This window comes from Alosa sapidissima, chromosome 3 (assembly GCF_018492685.1).
Source record: "Alosa sapidissima isolate fAloSap1 chromosome 3, fAloSap1.pri, whole genome shotgun sequence".
Classification (NCBI taxonomy): Eukaryota; Metazoa; Chordata; class Actinopteri; order Clupeiformes; family Clupeidae; genus Alosa; species Alosa sapidissima.
The window spans coordinates 34,861,583-34,884,599 of record NC_055959.1 but is presented as its reverse complement, the minus strand read 5'-3'; the positions used below and the strand labels follow the sequence as shown (position 1 = coordinate 34,884,599).

Below are 23,017 nucleotides of genomic sequence, written 5' to 3'. Positions count from 1 at the left end.
TCCTCTCCTCTCCTCTCCCCTCTCCCTCCCACCCAAGAGATGTCCACCCTGCACAGGGCTCCTGCTTGACCTCTGACCTCCTGTCTGAGTGTGGAGAGTTCCATGGAGACGAGGCGAAGCCCCTGCTGTCATCCTCAGAGACCAACTGATGTATATGGACAAAAAACCTGAGCCACCCCACCCCCCCCCTTCTCTCTCTCTCTCTCTCTCTCTCTCTCTCTCTCTCTCTCTCTCTCTCTCTCTCTCTCTCTCTCTCTCCTCTCTCTCTCTCTCTCTCTCTCTCTCTCTCCTCTCTCTCTCTCCCCCTCTCTCTCGTTGGAATGGTCTCCCAGCATGCATCAGTGTACTCCTGCCCTGCTTTAAGAGTGATGAGGGGCTTAGTACGGTGAGAGCAATGGGGAGTGACCAGTGTGGCGGTCCTTACAGGTCAGAGATGGAGTCTGGAGCCAAGGAATGAGTAAGAGAGCTTATGATGAAATACACACACAGGTGACCGCAGCCCAGTGGCCACTCTTCCTGTGGGGTAAAGCCCCGTGGTTATACCCCCCGCCACTCTTCCTGTGGGGTAAAGCCCCGTGGTTATACCCCCCGCCACTCTTCCTGTGGGGTAAAGCCCCGTGGTTATACCCCCCGCCACTCTTCCTGTGGGGTAAAGCCCCGTGGTTATACCCCCCGCACTCTTCTGTGGGGTAAAGCCTCGTGGTTATACCCCCCGGGGTAAGTCCAGCGGGAATAGAGCTTCCTGCTGGACGCAGGTTGTCAAAAGCTCACACGTCCCTCCACTGCACAATGGAAGTCATCTTTCATAAAGCTCTCTGTGGGTTAGCTATTGTGGACGGATAGTGCTTGTATTACGTATAGCCCCACAGTGGCTGCTGGCTGTTGTTGGACGTGTATGAAGTAGGCCTACTGTGGGCATTGTCTGTTGCTGAGTGTGTGGTGATGAATTATAGCAGCACCGTCACTCTTAGTTTTAGAAAGAGAGAGTCATCAGAGGAACGAAAATGCACTTCTAAAAATCGATGGTTCTGCTCCATGATTATGATTGGCCCATACACGTTCCATACCATTGTAAAGCCCAACACAGCCCTTCACTTTGACTGCATTTCATTGCGTATTACTGCACCAGAGTAGGTTCATTGTTTATTTGTTGTTTTCATTTGACCAGAGATTGGTCTCTAATTTGCTTCATTGTTTGGCTGCAGTTTTGGAAGAGAGTTTTTTGTCATGTTCAGCACTGAGCAGCGAGAGCTGAAATGAAGTGAGATGATCAGCGCAACATGGCGTTAGCGCAACATAGCGTTAGCGCAACATGAAGTTAGCACTGTGTGTTTACACTCGCAGTAGTTAAATGATTTTGCTCAATATGTTCAAACTGAACCAACCACACTGATGCAAATCGTCGCCTAGAGGTGTGTGTGAGTTTGTGTGTGTGTGTGTGTGTGTGTGTACACACATGCATGTAAATGTGCATGTATATGTATGTGTGTGTGCATGTATTTGTGTGTGTGTGTGTGTGTGTGTGTGTGTCAGTATTAACCTTTGGGGAACTCAAAAGTGACAGGCAGTGTTGAGTGTAAACACACACACACACACACACACACACACAAACACACAAGAGCAGCCCCAGGAGCAGCGTGTCAGCGCTCTGTAAACAGTGCTCAGTGCTCGGTGTGTGTTTGTGTGCAGGGACTGTTGAGCTTAAAGACACACCAGGGCAGCAGCCCCAGGAGAGTAGCATACCCCCCCAGCCCAGAGCTCTCTCTCCCCCACCACACCCCCCCAGCCCAGAGCTCTCTCTCCCCCACCACACACCTCCTCTCTCCCCCACCACACGCCTCCTCTCTCCCCCACCACACACCCCCCAGCCCAGAGCTCTCTCTCCCCCACCACACCCCCCCAGCCCAGAGCTCTCTCTCCCCCACCACACACCTCCTCTCTCCCCCACCACACGCCTCCTCTCTCCCCCACCACACACCTCCTCTCTCCCCCACCACACACCTCCTCTCTCCCCCACCACACGCCTCCTCTCTCCCCCACCACACACCTCCTCTCTGGGCTCTCTCTCCCCCACCACACACCCCCCAGCCCAGAGCTCTCTCTCCCCCACCACACGCCTCCTCTCTCCCCCACCACACGCCTCCTCTCTCCCCCACCACACGCCTCCTCTCTCCCCCACCACACGCCTCCTCTCTGGGCTCCTCATGCCTTCCTCTCATGAATGGGGCTGATTGGGAATCACCAAGACAGGATGGAGTGATTGATTAGATTAGATCAACTTAATTGACCCAGAAGGGAACGTTGTCGTGGGCATACAGTGCTACACACAGCTGCTCACCTCACAAAACACACACCAGTTCAACGCCATGTACTCTACTGTACCACATAACAGACAGCAGGAATAAAGCAGAGTACGCACAGCACACACAGACTGTGTACAGGAGTGGAACACAGTAAGCACAGCGCACACAGACTGTGTACAGGAATCAAACACAGTAAGCACAGCGCACACAGACTGTGTAAAGGCAGCAACACCTGAAGCACTGTTGGAACCATGACAAGGAGAAAGTGTTTTCCATAACACCTGACTGAGAACGTAGACTGTGGGACAGATAGCAGTCTATAACAATCTAGATTGTGTGAGGGATAATATGTATTCCTAGTAACACCTGCATGGCTTGCTGATAAATGTTGAGTGTTGATAGTATAATGCCTGATTGCAATCCATGACTCTGTGATTGATGTTGTGTACTGATAGAAATAGCTGGCTGAAGTCTTTGAGTCCCTGAGAGATGTATATTGTAAAGGCAATGGCTGATGGAACCTGCCTTACATATACCACATACAACAGCTGACTGAAAGCTTAGCCTGCAAGCATATGAGAGAGAGAGATAAAAAAGAGAGGGAGAGAGAGTGAGAGAGATAGATAGAGAGGGAGAGAGACAGAGGAAGAGACGGATAGAGAGAGGGAGAGAAGTGATAGAGGCAGGGATTGAGGGAAACAGAGGAAGAGAGAGAGACAGAGAGGGAGAGATGGAGAGAGATAGAGAGAGATAGAGACAGATAGAGAGAGAAGTGATAGAGGCAGGGATTGAGGGACAAAGAGGAAGAGAGAGACAGAGAGGGAGAGATGGAGAGAGATAGAGAGAGATATAGAGAGAGGGAGAGAAGTGATAGAGGCAGGGATTGAGGGATGAAGAGGAAGAGAGAGGGGGAAGAGCATGCTGCTGCTGCCCCAGAAAGAAGGGGGAGACCCCCAGAGAGTGTGAAGCCTTTCCTCTCTCTCTATCCTTCTCTCTCTCCCTCTCTCTCTTTCCTCTCTCTCTCTATTGTTCCCTCTCTCTACCTCTCTTTCCTTCCTTCCTTCCTTCCTGCTGGAATGTCAAACGCGTGCCCACAGCCAGACTCCTGTTTTAGCAGATGAAAAATGGTGTTGTCCCTGAGCCGTCTGGAGCTCTGATGGATGGAGCCTGCCTGCCTGCCTGCCTGCCTGCCTAGCCTGGCGGAGAGACTCCTCTCCTGGGCTGCTTAATAGATCATTACTCCTTTACCACAGACTCACACACCGCCACATGCCTGTCACCAGGCTTCCTGGGCTGTCCATAAAAGCATGTGAGTGTGTGTGCACAAAGACACACACACACACACACACACACACACACATGTGCACAAAGACACATACACACACACACACACACACACACACACACACACACACACACACACACACATGTGCACAAAGACACACACACACATGCACAAAGACACACACACACGCGCACACACGTGCACAAATACACACAGGCACACACGCACACAGACACTAACTATTGTGATGATACGACATGGCTCATGCTATTTGGGTGTGGCAGGTTCCATTCATTCTACAGATCTCACAAACAAATGTGCATGGATACATGCAAACAGACACACACACACACACCACACACACACACACACACCACACGCACACATCACACACACACACAAACACACACACACGTGCACAAATACACACAGGCACACACGCACACAAACACTAACTATTGTGATGATACGACATGGCTCATGCTATTTGGGTGTAGCAGGTTCCATTCACACACACACACACACACACACACCACACGCATACGTCACACACACACATACACACACACAAACCACACGCACGCATCACACACACACACACACACACACACACACACACACACACACACAGACAGCCCTCCATTATGTTTCAGCCCTCCAGTATGTTTGGAATGCCAAGCCATGAAATTTCAACTTGAGGTCTAGTGAAGGGCAGAACATTAGATTATAAAAAAAGAAGAATATCAAAAAAGAAGAGTAGTCCTTTTGAAGCGTGAAGAGGAATGTATTGAAAAACGCTGGCCCTCCAAATAAGGCCTGTGAAGTCTTCAGAGGTGTTGTACCTGCCAATGGGCTGTCATCCTTTTCAATCCACCAACCTTTTGCTCAGCAGTTGACCCTGGCCCTGTGATGTGGGCATATTCTATGAAAGCCTTGTGTTTGCACAGAGAGCAGTAATCATGCCATTAGAGCTTCTTTCCAGGGGCCCAGTTGCCTTTTAAATTGTTTTGTCTTTGTGGTACTTTCGTCTGTCTTTGTTATTCGTCTTTCTAATGGCTACTTCTCTCTCTCTCTCTCTCTCTCTCTCTCTCTCTCTCTCTCTCTCTCTCTCTCTTTCTCTCTCTCCCGCTCTCTCTCCCGCTCTCTCTCTCTCTCTCTCTCTCTCTCTCTGGCCTCACAGCGTTTGCAGTCTGGTCTCTCTCTCTCGTCGTCACGGTTATTTCTGTCCTCCCGTGCTGACCACCAGGGACGAAGCGTGACATTTCCATATCTGCCCCTTGCGTGTGCCCTGACTTTGCCATCTCCTCGACTCTTCCTTGGGCCGCTGTTCTCGCGTCTCTTACATGTTCCTGCTCGATATTCGCCCTCACTTCTTCATCTCCCACATGCTTTGGAACTCACCGTCCGTTTTAGACAACGTCCAGCCCCACGGACGCTGTGGTCATTCATCACACGCTATGTTGGATAAGTGAGCTGTATAGCAGTGACAGGCCAGACGTACTGTATACAGGACGAGATGTATACGGGACGAGATGTATTTCGGGCCTGTTTGTTTGTGGAAGCAGAGAGACAAAAAATAAACAGCTGTCAGAGTCAGTGAAATGTCAACCTCATTTGCTACTCTTCGCTTCAGCTGCGGTACTTTTGAATAATTGTTTCAGTGACATTGAGCAGAAATACAGAGAGAGGGAGGGTGAGAGAGAATGTGGGAGAGAGAGAGAGAGAGATAGAGAGAGAGAGAGGGAGGGAGAGGGGGGGGAGAGAGAGAGAGAGATGGAGAGATAATATGGGAGAGAGAGAGAGAGAGAGGGAGGGAGAGATAGAATGTGGGAGGGGGAGAGAGAGAGAGATGAATGCATAGACAGTACGCACAACTCTTGTTTGGCAAAAAGGAAATTGATAAAACAGCCTCCAGAAATGTTTGTTTATACTTTCACTCACTCACTCACGCACACTTTGACTTCAATTAAACACAATTCTTATTAATTCGACTAAATATAATTAGCTCATGTTTAGTAGCGTGGCATTTTCTTTAATCAAACAGTTTTCTCTTATCACAATCCCTCATGCCTGAGTCGACTGTGATACGTAGTATTGAAATGCTAAAGCCAAATGGCTCGTGACAAGAGTTTCATGTTTCGCCCTCTCATACTTTCACTCTTTATTTCATTATTATGCTTCAGTGACTCAAGATAATACTTCACATTTTGAAGAAAGTTTCAACTGTAACATTGTTTTGCATAAAAGTTATAACAGCTGGTAATTTAAGACCAGATAGTTGTTTGTGTCAGATTAGGGATGTATTTGATGGCTACATGAATAGAATGAATTGAACATTAAGATACATGAATATAATAAATCAATTTTGAGAGAATAAGTCCTAGGTTATCAAACAGGCCACCACAAAACACAGATACACACTGAATTTTTGGAGAAGCACCTAATTGGCTAATCCATGAGAAGCATCATTTTATTGGCTAATCCATGAGAAGCATCCTCTTATTGGCTAATCCAAGAGAAGCATCCCCTTATTGGCCAATCCAAGAGAAGTATCACCTTATTGGCTAATCCATGAGAAGCATCACCTTATTGGCTAATCCATGAGATGCTATGGGTACGTATTAGTTAAAAGCTGTGGCCATGATTATATATTAGATGGCTTCTTATCACACCACGTCATCATCATCATGTCTAACTCTGATGGAGGATCCTAATCAGAGGAAAAGAGCAGCTGCAGCATACGAGTCGACTCAGTGAAGACAATTTCAGGGGCCGGATCAAAGCTGGGCCAAATCCAGGTCAAAGCTGGGCCAACTTTAGTTCCTCCGTGCGTCCGCCGCTGTGCCCTTGACCTGTGTGTGTCCTTCCCTGTGCCCTTGACCTGTGTGTGTCCTCCCCTGTGTCTTTGGTCTGTGTCTGTGTGTCCTCCCCTGTGTCCTTGGCCTGAGTGTGTGTCCTTCCCTGTGTCCTTGGCCTGAGTGTGTGTCCTCCCCCAGTGCTGGGCCTGGCTGGGCCACAGCCGAATGATCCCCGGACCTGAATGGGCCTGATAATGAGATGCAGCACAAGTTAAAGCTCAATTGGCCTTCTGTCCTAAAACCCAGCAGGCGCGCTCTCGTCTCCACTGGCCTCCTCGCCCAAACTCGCCTCGCCTCCTTGCATCGCCCGTCCTCTTACGATTCACCACGCTGCGCTCCCTTCCCTTTGTGTGTGTGTGTGTGTGTGTGTGCGCGTGCGTGTGTGTGTGTGGTGTGTGTGTGTGTGTGTGTGTGCATGTGTGTGTGTGTGTGTGCGCGTGCGTGTGTGTGTGGTGTGCGTGTGTGTGTGTGTGCGCGTGCATGTGTGTGTGGTGTGTGTGTGTGTGTGTGTGTGTGCATGTGTGTGTGCGCGTGTGTGGTGTGTGTGTGTGTGTGTGTGTGCGTGTGTGTGTGTGTGGTGTGTGTGCGTGCGTGCGTGTGTGTGTGTGTGTGTGTGTCTTTTCTTCTCTAAAGTACACCAATCCTCTTAGGGCGAACAGGGCCACTTTGTATCTCGTCCCTTGTGAGGTCTGCAGATATCAGGCAAACTTAGTCAATCCAATTTCCTTTTCTCATGTCAGAAAGCAGAGAGGGGAAGTCATTGTGCACATCTGATGTGTGTCCATGGGAATTTGATTGTTTGTGCTTTTGTACGCCTGTGTGTGTGTGTGTGTGTGCTTGATGTTGTTCCCAGTAGGACACAGATCAATGCCATAAATCTCAGACTATTGAGCGAGGAGCTTCTGCTTTAATTGCTTGCTCGTTAGCGGGTTTGTTTAAAAATACGGACTGTTGTTCGTTACCCAGGGGACATGAGCCTGCGTCCAGAAAGCCCCCTGTTCCAGAGGTCCACTGGCACAGAACCCTGGGCACACACTGGGCTTCCCATTGGGTACAGAGAAACACCCTGGGCTTCCCATTGGCTACAGAGAAACACCCTGGGCACACACTTGGCTTCCCATTGGCTAAAGAGAAACACACTGGGCTTCCCATTGTCTACAGAGAGACCAGCAGAGCTCTGATTACAGCTCTAGTCCAGCTAGCCTTGAAAGCTAATGGTGTTAGTAATGAATCATACAGTGCATGGGCTCTCTTATAGAAGTCAATGCAGGCACAAGATGTGCTTATAGGATGGAGCAGAGGTGTTGTAAAGCATCATGTTTATGTGATTATATCTATTTAATTTAGCAGATGCAAATATAACAATACAATAGTTAAAATAAGCAATAACAAAAGGTTGGTAGGACAACAATAAGGATGGTAATGATAACAATAATGACAATAGGGTAGCAACAGCCTAGGTGATGATAAATACACAAATCATAACTCATTAAGAACCACTTAATTAATGAAGTGTAAGCTGAAGAGACCCCTATTGATGTGTAATATGTAATGTGTAATGTTACAGTATGTGAAATACATCAAATGATTTCACAGTCCAGTTGTCAGCCCTTCTTACCTGGTTATAATGAGCCAAAGCAACGGGCCTATAGGCAACCAACTAAGCTATGTATTCATGTAGCAATTTTTAAATCAACAAACACTGACCATAGTACAGCAAATATTAAAAAAGAAATCGTCACACATTGTGTGTGTGTGTGTTCGTGTGTGTGTGTGTGTGTGTGTGTGCGTGCGTGCGTGTGTGTCTGTGTGTGTGCGTGTGCGTGTGTGTGTGTGCGCGCGCGCGCCAACACTCGTGATGTGTGGGCCATGAGGATTAAGGTGAGATTGGCGTTGACAGGCAGCATGAAGGTGCACACCCACGCCATTTCCACTGACTCCAGGTTAAGAGCTCTTCCTAATCGCCAGCTTATCTCACAGGGAAATTAGGGACATGGAGCGACTGTGATTTAATTTTCTCTGCCTTTACTGAGCTGCTGTTATGATCTCTACACATCTTTATTATTACCCCAGTTAGCCCCGATTCATCTGCTTTCAGGCTGATGTTTTCCTCAAGAGCAAGTTCTAGTGTCATCATCATCATATTATAGCTAGTTAGAGCTAGTTCTAGTGTCATCATCATCATATTATAGCTAGTTAGAGCTAGTTCTAGTGTCATCATCATCATATTATAGCTAGTTAGAGCTAGTTCTAGTGTCATCATCATATTATAGCTAGTTAGAGCTAGTTCTAGTGTCATCATCATCATATTATAGCTAGTTAGAGCTAGTTCTAGTGTCATCATCATCATATTATAGCTAGTTAGAGCTAGTTCTAGTGTCATCATCATCATCATATTATAGCTAGTTAGAGCTAGTTCTAGTGTCATCATCATCATCATATTATAGCTCTAGTTCTAGTGTCATCATCATATTATAGCTAGTTAGAGCTAGTTCTAGTGTCATCATCATCATCATATTATAGCTAGCTAGAGCTAGTTCTAGTGTCATCGTCATCATATTATAGCTAGTTCTAGTGTCATCATCATCATATTCATTTGGATAGCATGTGTCCGTATGTCCATATGTCCAGACCCATAAACATTCTTCTTCCTACAAGCTGACCAGACAATGCAATATGTAGTTCCACCATAGCCATATATGCTGGACATAGTATATATACTTTTTTGATCCCGTGAGGGAAATTTGGTCTCTGCATTTAACCCAATCGGTGAATTAGTGAAACACAAACAGCACACAGTGTACACACAGTGTACACACAGTGAGGTGAAGCACACTAATCCTGGCGCAGTGAGCTGCCTGCTACAACGGCGGCGCTCGGGGAGCAGTGAGGGGTTAGGTGCCTTGCTCAAGGGCACTTCAGCCGCGGCCCACTGGTCGGGGCTCGAACCGGCAACCCTCCGGTTACAAGTCCAGAGTGCTAACCAGTGGGCCACGGCTGCCCCACGGCTGCCCATCACAACCCTCCTCCTCCTCCTCCTCCTCCTCCTCCTTGTTCTTCTTCTTCTTCTTCTTCTTCTTCCTCAAATTTGTCATCTGTCCACGTGTACTCCTCTATCTGTGAGGAGTTGAACATTAAACAGGGCCTCTGAAGTTGTGTGTGTGTGTGTGTGTGTTTGTGTGTGTGTGAGGAGCAGGTGTGTGTGTGTGTGTGTGTGTGTGTGTGTGTGTGTGTGTGTGTGTGTGTGTGTGTATGTGTGTGTATGTGTGTGTGTGTGTGTGTGTGTGTGTGAGGAGCAGGACATTAAACAGGGCCTCTGAAGTTGTGTGTGTGTGTGTGTTTGTGTGTGAGGAGCAGGTGTGTGTGTGTGTGTGTTTGTGTGTGTGTGTGTGTGAGGAGCAGGTGTGTGTGTGTGTGTGTGTGTGTGTGTGTGTGTGTGTGTATGTGTGTATGTGTGTATGTGAGGAGCAGGACATTAAACAGGGCCTCTGAAGTCTTTGGCTCATTGCAGATTTTCCCCCAAAACACCCCCGGGTGATTCCGCCTTAGCCACGGCTGTCCACCTCTTTGTCAAACACAATTTCTCTCCAGTGGCATGTGTGTGTGTGCTTGTCTCTATTCATTTGTGTCTGTGTGTGTGTGTGTGTGTGTTTGTGTGTGTCTGTGTGTGTGTGTGTGTGTGCGTGTGTGTGTGTGTGTGTGTGTGTGCGTGTGTGTGTGTGTGTGTGTGTGTGCGTGTGTGCGTGTGTGTGTGTGTGTGCGTGTGTGTGTGTGCGTGTGTGTGTGCGTGTGTGTGTGTGTAAGGTGTAAGGTTGAGGATAGACGACATGGTGTCACCGGAGTGAATGAGAAGTGCTGTGGCCCCGGGTTGTTTGGTGGCAGGATGATAGGGGTGTCAGTGCTGTTATGTGGCCAGCTCGGTGTGAACGACTGGCCGTTGACCTCAACTAATGCCTTTGCTCTGTCAGCTCCCTCCCCCTCTCTCTCTCTCCCTCCCTCTCTCTCTCCCTCTCTCCCTCCCTCCCCCCCTCTCTCCCTCTCTCCCCCCTCTCTGTCTCCCTCCCTCCCTTTTCCCTCTTTTTTCCACTCCATCTCTTTTTCCCTCTAGCCTCTCTTTCTCCCGCACTGTCCCTCCATGTTTCTGTCCCCCCCCCATCTCTCCCTCCTCTCTTCCCTCCTCTCTTCCTCCCCCCATCTCTCCCTCCTCTCTTCCCCCATCTCTTCCTCCCCCCATCTCTCCCTCCTCTCTTCCCCCATCTCTTTCCCCCATCTCTTCCTCCCCCCATCTCTCCCTCCTCTCTCCCCCATCTCTTCCTCCCCCCATCTCTCCATCCTCTCTTCCTCCCCCCATCTCTCCCTCCTCTCTCCCCCATCTCTCCCTCCTCTCTTCCTCCCCCCATCTCTTCCCCCATCTCTCCCTCCCCCATCTCCCTCCTCCACCACCCCATCTCTCCCTCCATCTCTCCCTCCTCCACCGCCCCATCTCTCCCTCCTCCACCCCCCATCTCTTCCTCCTCTCTACCCACTACCCCTGTGATCTGTCTCAAATGCGTGTCACCTACTTTGTTGTTTTATTTATACTTCTGAGATTCAGTCATGTGTAAAGAGGCTTAGTAAGAGTTTTTCAAATGTGATTTCAAAAGGAGTGTACCGGCACACTTCACCTGACGGCACACTTCACCTGACCTCTCTTAGCTATTCGGTCTGCTCTCTCTTTCTTCTAAACTTCTCTCTGAGCCTCGTGTTTCTGTTCCCTAATAAACAGTGACTGACGTTGAGCTTCGTAAACTCACGATTCTCTCTCTCTCTCTCTCTCTCTCTCTCTCTCTCTCTCTCTCTCTCTCTCTGCAGCCTGTGAGTTGATGACCCAGGGGATTCTGGCTCTGGTGACGTCCACAGGCTGTGCGTCAGCGAGCGCGCTGCAGTCCCTGACGGACGCCATGCACATCCCGCACCTGTACGTCCAGCGCGAGGACGAGGGTTCTCCGCGCACCGCCTGCCCGTTCAACCCCTCGCCCGACGGAGAACGCTACACCCTCGCCGCCAGGCCCCCCGTGCGCCTCAACGACGTCATGCTTACGCTTGTCACCGAGCTGCGCTGGCAGAAGTTCATCATCTTCTACGACAGCGACTACGGTGAGTGAGCTCATCTCCGTGCAATGGCTGTGATGTCATCTCTGTGCAACGATGCAGGCCAGACATCCTAGTGATGAGAATGAGCCATCACCGAGGCACCAACTGTGTTGTTAAGAGTTTGAAATACAGAGTACACGATTTGTTTCATTTGTTTTCTGTGAAAAGGTCACAGTCGAATAGACTTAACACTTCTCAGAAAAAAACGAGGCTTTGCAACAACTCCCTGACAGTTTAAACTGTATTGAGAGCTTCAGTGAAAAAGCAGCCACTTCAGTATGCTAAATCCTGCGCACAGCTGAGCGATTTCACCCGTGTCATTTAGCCTCTAATTCCAGGCCTTGGCTAATTAGCCCATCCGCTCATTAGCAAGTCCAATTAGCATGCATGCAAAATGCTGGAATTTAGGGATGTTTGGCTTCTCAGAGCCCGGGATTTGCACTTAACTCTAGTGTGTGCGTACACTGGAGAAATGACACTTTCAATAAAGTTCAAATCTGTGCTTATTGACAACCAGTCTTGGCTTTATGTTGTTACGTTGTTAATCACTTGTAGTGTTTTTTTCCCCCCATAGTACTTAAAATAACTGCACTCCAAGGGCCCTATCATGACATTTTAGGGCCCTATCATGACATTCTAAAGTGCATCGTCACTCGTCAAAAGTCTATTAGAGTAGAGCGTAATGTTGTGTGGATACTGAGGGGGTATTTATAATGTAGAGCGTAATGTTGTGGGGATGTTGAGGGGGTATTTATAATGTAGAGGATAATGTTGTTGAGTGGATGTTGAGGGGGTATTTATAGTGTGGGGGTATTTATAATGTAGAGCGTAATGTTGTTGTGTGGATGTTGAGTGTAATGTTGTTGTGTATGTTGAGGGGGTATTTAGAGTGTGATGTTGTTGTGTGTATGTTGAGGGGGTATTTAGAGCGTAATGTTGTTGTGTGGATGTTGAGGGGGTATTTAGAGCGTAATGTTGTGTGGATGCTGAGGGGGTATTTATAATGTAGAGCGTAATGTTGTTGTGTGGGGGGTATTTATAATGTATAATGTATGTGAAAGAGTGTGTGTATGAGTAATTTATAATGTATGTGAGAGAGTGTGTGTATGAGTGTGTGAATGGGTGAATGTGAGAGAGTGTGTGTATGAGTGTATGAGTGTTTGAGTGTGAGAGAATGTGTGTATGAGTGTGTGAGTGTGAGAGAGTGTGTGTATGAGTGTGTGAGTGTGAGAGAGTGCGTGTATGAGTGTGTGAATGGGTGAATGTGAGTGTGTGTATGAGTTTATGAGTGTTTGAGTGTGAGAGAATGTGTGTATGAGTGTGAGAGAGTGTGTGTATGAGTGTGTGAGTGTGAGAGAGTGCGTGTATGAGTGTGTGAATGGGTGAATGTGAGAGATTGTGTGTATGAGTTTATGAGTGTGTGAATGTGAGAGAGTGTGTGTATGAGTTTATGAGTGTGTGAGTGTAAGAGAGAGAGAGAGAGTGTGTGTGTATGTGTGTGTGAGTGTGTGTGTGTGTGAGTGAGTGTGTGAGAGTGTGTGTGTGTGTGTGGATGACTGAGCCATTACACTGTACAGTGCTTGGAGTGCTGTGAGGAGTAGAAAGCAGCTGTATAAATGCATCCCATTTTCCATTTACACAGAGATTGAGACATTTCTGCAAAATGTTGCTTGAAATTGCCTCTCACAGTCAAAGTTGTCTCATTGGCTTAGATGGAATGCAGCGTGGTCACCATCTCTGTCAGAATCATATTCAGAAGATGTGTTTTTCTCATATGTATCTTTAGGAACGCAATATCAATACTTACTTACTTACTTACTTACTTACACACTTAATTTTGTCTCCAGTCACTGGTGGTGGCTTTATCACACTAAGTTAACATGCGCAAACACACACACACACAGCTGTAATCATTTGGAGAATATTTGCTTAAATACTGCATGGAGTAGATTACTACTCTCTGTTTGACTGAAACCATCCATGCTATTGTGAGTTTATGGCATTGAGCCTGACATAGTAGGATCCGAAGCTAGCTCCATATGATCCAAAGCTAGCTCCATATGATCCGAAGCTAGCTCCATATAATCCGAAGCTAGCTCCATATGCTTTTACTAGCTCCATATGATCCAAAGTTAGCTCCATATGATCCAAAGCTTGATCCAAAGCTAGCTCCATATAATCCAAAGCTAGCTCCATATGATCCAAAGCTAGCTCCAAAGCTAGCTCCATATGATCCAAAGCTAGCTCCATATAATCCAAAGCTCATATGATCCAAAGCTAGCTCCATATGATCCAAAGCTAGCTCCATATGCTAGCGCCATATGATCCGAAGCTAGCTCCATATGATCCAAAGCTAGCTCCATGTGATCCAAAGCTAGCTCCATATGATCCGAAGCTAGCTCCATATGATCCAAAGCTAGCTCCATATGCTAGCTCCATATGATCCGAAGCTAGCTCCATATGCTAGCTCCATATGATCCAAAGCTAGCTCCATGTGATCCAAAGCTAGCTCCATATGATCCGAAGCTAGCTCAATATGATCCAAAGCTAGCTCCATATGCTAGCTCCATATGATCCGAATCTAGCTCCATATGATCCAAAGCTAGCTCCATATGCTAGCTCCATATGATCCAAAGCTAGCTCCATATGATCCGAAGCTAGCTCCATATGATCCGAAGCTAGCTCCATATGTTGCTCCATATGATCCGAAGCTACAAAGCTAGCTCCATATGATCAGAAGCTAGCTCCATGTGATCCAAAGCTAGCTCCATATGATTGCTATGCTGTATTATTCTGCAGTGTAAATGACACAAAAGGATTCTTTCCGTCATTGTGGTTGTCATTACGTCGGACTTTAATAATGGCATTCAGTCACCCTGGCCGTGGCACGACTGGCTGGGGCACCTGCACCGTACCCAGATTCGATTCCCGCCCAGTGGTCCTTTCCGGATCCCACCCCAACTCTCTCTCTCTCTCCTACTCACTTCCTGTCATTCCTGCCCTATCTCATATCCTGCCCTATTCTCACTGCCCTATCTCATTAAAAGGCATAAAAAGCCCAAACAATATTCTTTAAAAAAATAATAATTGCTTTCATTACGAAATTGTCACTGTTGGTAGTTTTTTGTATTTCGATTTGTATCCTCAGACTTTTCAGAGTTTTGAATGCGTCAAGTTAATGAGTGTAACATTTTCGATATCTGTAAACAACTTCAAATGTCACAGACAGACAGTAAAAAAAATAAAAATGATTTACAACAATGTGCTTAATGAGGAAATTAGATAAAATATGGCCTTTCTGAAGTTGGAAAAGTTAGTGGAAAGGTTTTTAATCAGGCATCTGTAATGATGAAGTCAGAGAAGCCACAGCCTGAATGTATATATGCACACACACACACACACACACACACACACAAACACACACACACTCACGCACACACACAAACACACACACACTCACGCACACACACATACACACACACACACACACACATATACATGCACATGCACGAATACACACACATTCAGCCTGAATGGGAATACTCGGTCCCTTCATTGAATCTGTTTCTGTCTACTTTCACAACTCTCAAAGCTAAACCACAGCACTTTGAAATGAACACCACGCACACACGTGCACACACACACACACCAGAGCTACTGAGCGGAGCCGAGTGGAGTGCAAGCGAGCGAGGAGCGGAGCGGATGGAATGTTACTGGAGCGCGGAGCGCTGAACTCCAATTTCACTCCGATACCGCTCACACCACGAGTCTGAGGCATGCCCAAATCCACCTAGAACTCACGTCTTCCTAATAAAACCAAGACCGTTCCATTTTAAAGATATTGGCCATAGTAAGTTTGTTGATAGGGATGGAGTTCGCTTAATATTTTAGAAAGGAAACTGATACGTGTACTATTCTTACAAAACAACTAGATACTAACAATGTAGAGCAAGAACAACCATGTGACCATCCCACTGATCTCTTTAGTTTAGGCTGATGTGTATCGACGTTGCCAAGCTTGTTCGTTGTTGCACTGTATCTTTTAAAATAAATGTTCTATGAGTGATCTACATGTACACTGAAGTGGAGCGGGGAGCGAAATTGAGCGTAGCGACCTGGCGTGAATTTGAGCGGAGGAGCGGCCGAGTAAACAGCCACCTGAGCGAGGATTCGCACCGCTCAGCTCCGCTCACTACCTCTGACATACACACACACACACACACACACACACACGCTCACACACGCAAACACACCCACACACACACACACACACACACACACCGCTTTCCCATTTTCACCACTGAGCTTTTGTCCGGCTGCAGCATTGTCTCACACTGATGTTCTCTGCTCCACACCTGGCTGCTGGAAAATGGAACTGGTTAAAATTCACCTCTCCTCCTCTCCTCTCCTCTTCCCTCTGTTTTTTATTTCCAGGGTCAGCACCTCCTTCTGTTTTACCTGTGCATTAGTCCGAGGGTGTTTGGCCGGAGACAGTGCGCTAATGGATAACACAAAAGCCAGGCACAATCCTCACAAAAGGCCCAGGTGCTTTTGTCTGGAGAGGCGCTAGCGTCTGGCTTCATGTGAAAAGCACTGGAGTCACATTCACGATCACAAACACACAGAGAGAGGAGGAAAAAAAGAGAAATGGGAAAAGTGTTAACGCACCACACTTTGTTTTTCAAGCCCCAACACCTACAGTACGGGTGTCATTTGGGTTTGGTCTACGCTTATGTGTGTGTGTGTGTCTACGCGTGTGTGTTTGTGTGTGTTTTTGTGTGCCTCCTCTGTGTTCTCCTTCCTGCTCCCTGCCAAAACACACACACACACACACACACACACACACACACACACACACACACCTCCCTCTTCCGCTGTCTCCTCTATATCTGTTGGGCTGATGAGCCAAGCGAGGTGTTTAAAAGCAGAGGAAGGAAGGAGAGCACATTTATTTAAATTAGGCTTTTGTTGAGCTTTATCAGGAGCAGATGGGCTCAGACTCTTAGTCTGTCTGTCTGTCTGTGTGTGTGTGTGTGTGTGTGTGTGTGTGTGTGTGTGTGAGTGTGTGTGTGTGTGTGTGTGCCTGTGTGTGTGTGACAGCAGCATGATGATGATGAAGTGAAGACCTTGGGTTTCTCATAGCCAGCCAGCCACCCGGCTACTCTTCTCTCCTCCTTCCTCTCCTCTTCCACTCTATCCCTCTCTCCCTGTGCCCCCCCCCCCTCACTTATTCAGCTGTGCCCCCCCCCTCACTCATTCAGCTGTGCTCATATGATGCTTCCTTCTTTCTACTCTCATCCTGAAACACCTCCTTCTCTCTCCCCATCTCTCCTCCATCCTGAAACACCTCCTTCTCTCTCCCCATCTCTCCTTTTTACTCTACCATTCCTCTCTCTCTCTCTCTTTCTTTCTTTCTCTATCTCTGTCTCCCTCTCTCTCTCTTTCCCTCATCCTTTCATCCAAACATCTCCACATCTCTACAGATTCCTTTCTCCATCTCCAGTGCTGAACATGGCTGCCTGCCTGTGCAGTTTGTAGTAGGATGCTGGAATGCTGTGGGAAATGAGAGAGCAGTAATCCACAGGCTCAGGAGTGGCTGCACTAGCGCATCTGGACACTCACTGCAGCTCCAAGCCATCAAAACTAGTTTGTGTGTGTATGTGTGTGTGTGTGTGTGTGTGTTGTGCTGTTATCGCTCAGGTCGTGTCCTCTGCTACCCTGTAAAGACTCCGGCAGGGCTGCTCTCATATCTAAACACTCCTCTGTAGTTTCCCTCCGCAGTCGAGAGATAGACAACCCTAGTACTTACTCAGATTTGACGGTCACACACACACACTCTCACACACTGTTTGGGTTTTACTCCTGGAAGATCCATTGAAAGAACTGAAAAAAAAAAAAAATATTCTAATCCCCTCAGATAAGGGACTGTTCGTTATTTATAAACGGGGCCACCGGAGGAAAATAGGGGAGGGTCATGTCTTTTTATTCTTTGTTGAGGGGAGGGTCATCTAACTTTTTTTTGTCTAGGAGGAGGGGTCACCCATCTTTTGTATTAATGAAAACAGCAAAAAATCAAAGTGGCTTGTTTGATTGTTGATTTCTGTCGCCATATAACGTTTTCTTTCGTTCCATAGCTCTGTCAACATTGAACAATGAAAATAAGGGAGATTTCCCGGGTTTCTCACGCAAAATACGGAAAATGTCCCCATATACGGAAAATGTCCCCATTAACGTTGGAAGGGTTGGAGCAACAAAGTAGCCTACTTTATTCACGCCTAACAGCCTATATCCATTTGGTCAACTTTATCCAGCCCTAAAAAAGCTAAATTTAACTTTGGTTTACTTGTAGTTTACCGTGTAGCCTAACTTTAAACAGTGCGCATGCTTAACATAAAGCATACTTATGCTTCATTCATCCACACATCCAGCTCCTAACGTTTTGACAAGCATTTCTACCAATTGACCTTGTTCCTGCCCATCTCTAGCTTTGCTGTCTCCATCCTTTCTGTTCTTGTTTGCAAAAAAATATATAGTAGGCCCTATTTATTGGTAACCAGCAACAAGTGCAATTTGTTAATCGCGGTCATTCTCTCCCCTTGCCAACAAAAATGTGTTGCGTTCCAAGTAGCAGTGCGTAATTCTGCTTCATAAAGTTGAACAAATACATTGGTCATATAAATAGCCAGTTTATGGTCTACAGTGTAGAGTTGGTAAGTTATGGTAGGCCAACTTGGAGTGAATATACAGGGGGAATTCTTTGTCTACCCGTAGCTGAGTAGCCTGGCAGGTGCGCACGTAGACATAGCCTACTGCCGAACATTGCAAGCGCTGATGACAACCACGTCGTTAACTTAAATAGGCCTAGGTTAACATCACTCTGAGTTTGCATTCAAGCAAGCAAAACGATGATTTGAATACATCTGTTTCACTGGAAGGGCAAGGGGTAACAACAGGACAACACAGAGACAGGCCAGAATGCAGGACTAATGTTCACATTGTAGCAGGGAAAGAATGAACCGAAGGCAGGAATGAAGTGAAAACCCGACAACGTGGGTGTGTTTATTTTCTGTTCAACACTGTGGTAGCTTGGTGGGTGAAAGTGGAGAGGAAGGGAGGCTGGAGGTCACCACTGTACGCAAGCTTCGGCCAGTCGGGTCGAGTCGGTTAGTACATCCAGAACTCACATCTCCTCGAAGGCGCTGCTCCTTTTGTGCTTGGACAAACGAGGTTGGATGTGATGCAGGTGTGGGTGGCGATGATTGGCTGCCAGCCGTGCCTCGTTGAAGCCGTTTGCGTTGGCCATGTGCTTCTGTTGACAAACCCCGTGTTTTTAGCCGTGCATGCCCACCAGAGGGTGCTGAAGCAACTCTTGGTGGTGTGAGGCCGGCATGACACCGACTTGAGGGCCGTCTGGTCACAACATATACAGTAATATGTGATATTCTACGGGAAAATATTAAAACGGCAAGACAGCGGGGAAAAGGTCAAATGATAAACCCGGAAAAAGTTGGCATGTTAGGTATTTTTCGGTCCCTGTGATTATTTGTGAAATTGTGCAAACGGGCTTTTCATGTCATTTGAGAAGGAAGGAGTGTAGCAAGCTCCCAAATTGACGCTCGTCTGAGAAATTGAGAATTGTTAAATATGTTCAGTATCCCTAACGGAATGCATGTCTTCACCAAAAATGACAAAATACGATGTTATGTTAATAATCCAAATGAACTGTCAAACTTTGAAATATAGTCTGAAATTAGATGTTATTATCATTGAGACAACAGGGGTATACAAAAAAATCCGATTGTAGCTTACAGCAGCCGACTATTTAGGTTAAGTTTATAACGTTGTGGACGGCCACCAAGCGTCTTCTGCCTCAAGGCTGCGCGCGCATCTAGTTTTGTTGGTAAACGGGAAACCCGTGTATTGGCCGGGGAGGGTCATGTCTTTTTTGAAGATGCTGTTGGAGGGTCGATGAAAAATATCTGGCAGGCAGGGAAGGGTCATGCAACTTTTGATTGAAGCACTCAAAATCCCTCCGGTGGCCCCGTTTATAAATAACGAACAGTCCCTAAATGCTTGTTTTGAAGGTGCTACACAGAATCATTTTTACTAAGAGGGTGGATGCTGGCTGTGTTCTTGTTGTTCTACAGACATTGCGCTTTAGGGGAAAGAGTAATTTGAAGAACTATGTTTTTTAATACCAAAAGCAAGTGAGTTTGGGTGGTTATCCTTGGATTTACTGGATCACTTCCTCTAAAAGTTTCAAAGTTTTCTGCAGTGCAGTGGAAGCTAAAACATTAATATAAAAGTAGATATATTTATTATTCAAATACAAATAAAACCATGTTATATCCATGTTCATCTACAGTATTAGCCTTTGCAAAAGGGCTAATCACTAAATTGAGACAATTAGAGGAAATTTCGCAAAGGACTCTTAACCTCTGGGCCTGAACTACTTTATGCCTGGAAATAGAAATACTGCTAATGGATCGACCTTCATGAACCCAGATGAGCAATGAGATGTAGCACTGCGCTAGCATCAGTGGCAGCCTTGGTGGGCTACTGGAACAGCCTGCTAATGCTAACGCTAATCCATCAGGGCTGTCTTAGCCTTGGGCATCTGCTGTAATTGTATTATATTTCAAGGCGTGTCTCTGGCATGAGTTAGGGCCTATAAAGGAAGGACTGTTTACTGTAGCAGTTCTCTGTGTGCATACTGTGCTGATATTAATGCCAGTCTCCTGGTGTATAAATAAACAAAAATAGATAAAATAATAAATAATACAAAATAAGGAACAGCTCTCACTGGAGGGCTCATCTCATTTAGGGCAGGAGGAAAGCTGTCAGGCCCCCCAAAAAACTGCTGAGTCATCGACAGAAAGTCCTCCTCCCTACATCCAGGAATTACATTTGCTTTTCAGCATGTCAGTCAAACAAAATTATGACATAATCTGCCCAGGGATCTTTAATAAAAGTTTACTGAGACCAACTTCCAGATCACTGGCATGGCCCTGATTTGGCTCCTAGTCGGCCCTCCTCTCTCAGGAAGACTAGAGCTCTGCTTTGATGGCTGCCCCGGTGGGTGGTAGTCCAGCATGAAATATGGATTTCCACTCTAGTGAGTCTGTGTGGGCAGTGCAATCAGAATAATATTTCCTGTTGAAATGGACCCTATTTATGAGGTGGCTTCCTCCTCCTGGCGTATTCAAAGCACGTCACACAGTATGGAGTGGAGAGCAGAGCAGGGGTCCTATTTCCTGGCCCTCGAGAACAATGTTTACGGTGCATGGGACACCCTGACATTGTGACCACATACCATCGTTCTGTGTGTGTGTGTGCGTGTGCGTGTGCGTGTGCACGTATGCGTGTGTGTGTGTGTGCGTGTGATCTGGCTGCTATACCAATGAGTTTAGCTCTCTGGCATGGCCAGGCTCCAGGGTTATTATCTGGGGGGTTGGGGTTGGGTTGTGCCATGGAGATCCTGCCATGGAGAGGCTAACGAGTGGAAGGGTGTGTGTGAGATGCTGGTGTGTGTGAGATGCTGGTGTGTGTGAGCATGGAGTATCTGGGATGGAGAGGTGTGATGTGGTGCGGTGTGGTGCGGTGCAGTGTCTTGTGCTGTGGTGAGAGCAGAGCCTAAGGGGTTCATGGTGTGTGCAGTAGTACTATAGGCTTCTTAAGTGTGTAGCTGACTAGACCTGCCACTGTGGTGTGTATGCGTTGCTATAGCAATGAGCCTTGCAACCATGTCGTAGTCTTCGTCTTTGATATTGTAGTCAAGGTTGGGGGCAATGCAGGGTTATCACCCCCAGGTCAGATGGGTGGGGGGCAGTGCAGGGTTATCACCCCCCAGGTCAGATGGGTGGGGGGCAGTGCAGGGTTATCACCCCCAGGTCAGATGGGTGGGGGGCAGTGCAGGGTTATCACCCCCCAGGTCAGATGGGTGGGGGGCAGTGCAGGGTTATCACCCCCCAGGTCAGATGGGTGCTTGGGTGACGGCTCTCCCCCTTCACCACAGATGAACAACCTGCCTGTGATTCCTGGGCGCCAGCGGCTCTACCAAAGAGTAAAGAAAAGAACACGAGTGACCCTCAAATTCCAATCTCCTACAGTATGCCAGCCATTTGATAGGATTGCACGCTGCCTCTCCACTGGCCCTTTGTACTCGGCGTCTCGCTCGGTAAGATTGCCGCCAGAGCTACAGCTCAATTTGATCTCCACATGCTGGCTTAGAGGGGGCCTGCAACCGCATCCGGAGCAAACGACTCCTGAGCAGACAGCTCCTGATCAGAGTAATGCAAAAGAAGATCTGCAGCTCGGCCTTCTCCTCCACACCATTGTGCCGAGAAATCATCTCTTTAGAGGCCCTCTAGACCTGGCCACGCTTCACTTTTGATCCTGAACACACACACACACACACACACACACACACACACACACACACACACACACAGTGACACACACACCACACACCACACACACACTCACACACACACACACACACAGTGACACACACACACACACACACAGTGACACACACGCACACACACACACACTCATACACACACGCACACACGCACGCGCACACACACACACAGTGACACACACACACACACACACACAGTGACACACACACACACACACACACACACACACACACACGCACGCGCACACACACACACACACACACACACACACACACACACACACACACACACACCCACACACACACACATATCCGGTAAGCCAACATCACAGCTAGAGCACCGCACCGTAACCCAGGTCATCAAAGCTTGCGGAGCGAGCGCATTAATATCCGCTGTCCATCTCGCCGTGTCGTCCAGTGTCTCACAGCGGTCCAGATCGCTGGCCAATCGGTGAAATGATCCATCACTGTCTCATGGTTGCGGGGGAGTAATCTCAGATTGGCGTGGCACACAGATTGAAGTAAATGGGATTGGAATGGAAATGGGTGTGTTGCATGTGCACTTGTCTGTCGCCATGATGTCATATTATGTTATTTATTTGTTTATTTGTTTGTTTTTTTGGTTGTTTATCATAAGGCGTGAGTGGCAGCTTAGGTTTGGGTGCAGTTACAAATACACTAAACACGCTTATTGCTTCATTAACTGTGTAGAGATAGCACTGGGTCTGTGCCGGCGCCATCGCTTGTCTCCATACATGTATTTATTATTGTGTTTGAGAAAGACTGCTGGTTTATGAGAAGTGTCTGCGAGTTAGATTTAATTAAGTTCAAATGAACGCATCAGTCCTCGTCAGAACGCTGCAAAATGACACCCCTCAATCCCCCCGCTGTTCAATTCTTAATAGGAAATAAGTTATTTTCAGAAGCCATATTAAAAAGCCTAGCGAGGGCTCATACATATTTAGGACAGCATTAACAGGGAGAGAAGATTAGACAATGTCTCCGTCAGGCTAAA

At 47.2% G+C, this 23,017-nt stretch overlaps 1 protein-coding gene across 1 annotated transcript in view; it reads left to right on the top strand.

The window, feature by feature from the left end:
• The window catches only part of grid1b (glutamate receptor, ionotropic, delta 1b), a 402,913-nt gene that overhangs the window by 182,120 nt on the left and 197,776 nt on the right, over positions 1–23,017 (top strand). The window contains exon 3 of the mRNA XM_042086585.1: positions 11,298–11,582. Within this exon, the coding sequence (XP_041942519.1) occupies positions 11,298–11,582 (285 nt within the window). The remainder of the gene's footprint in view (positions 1–11,297; positions 11,583–23,017) is intronic.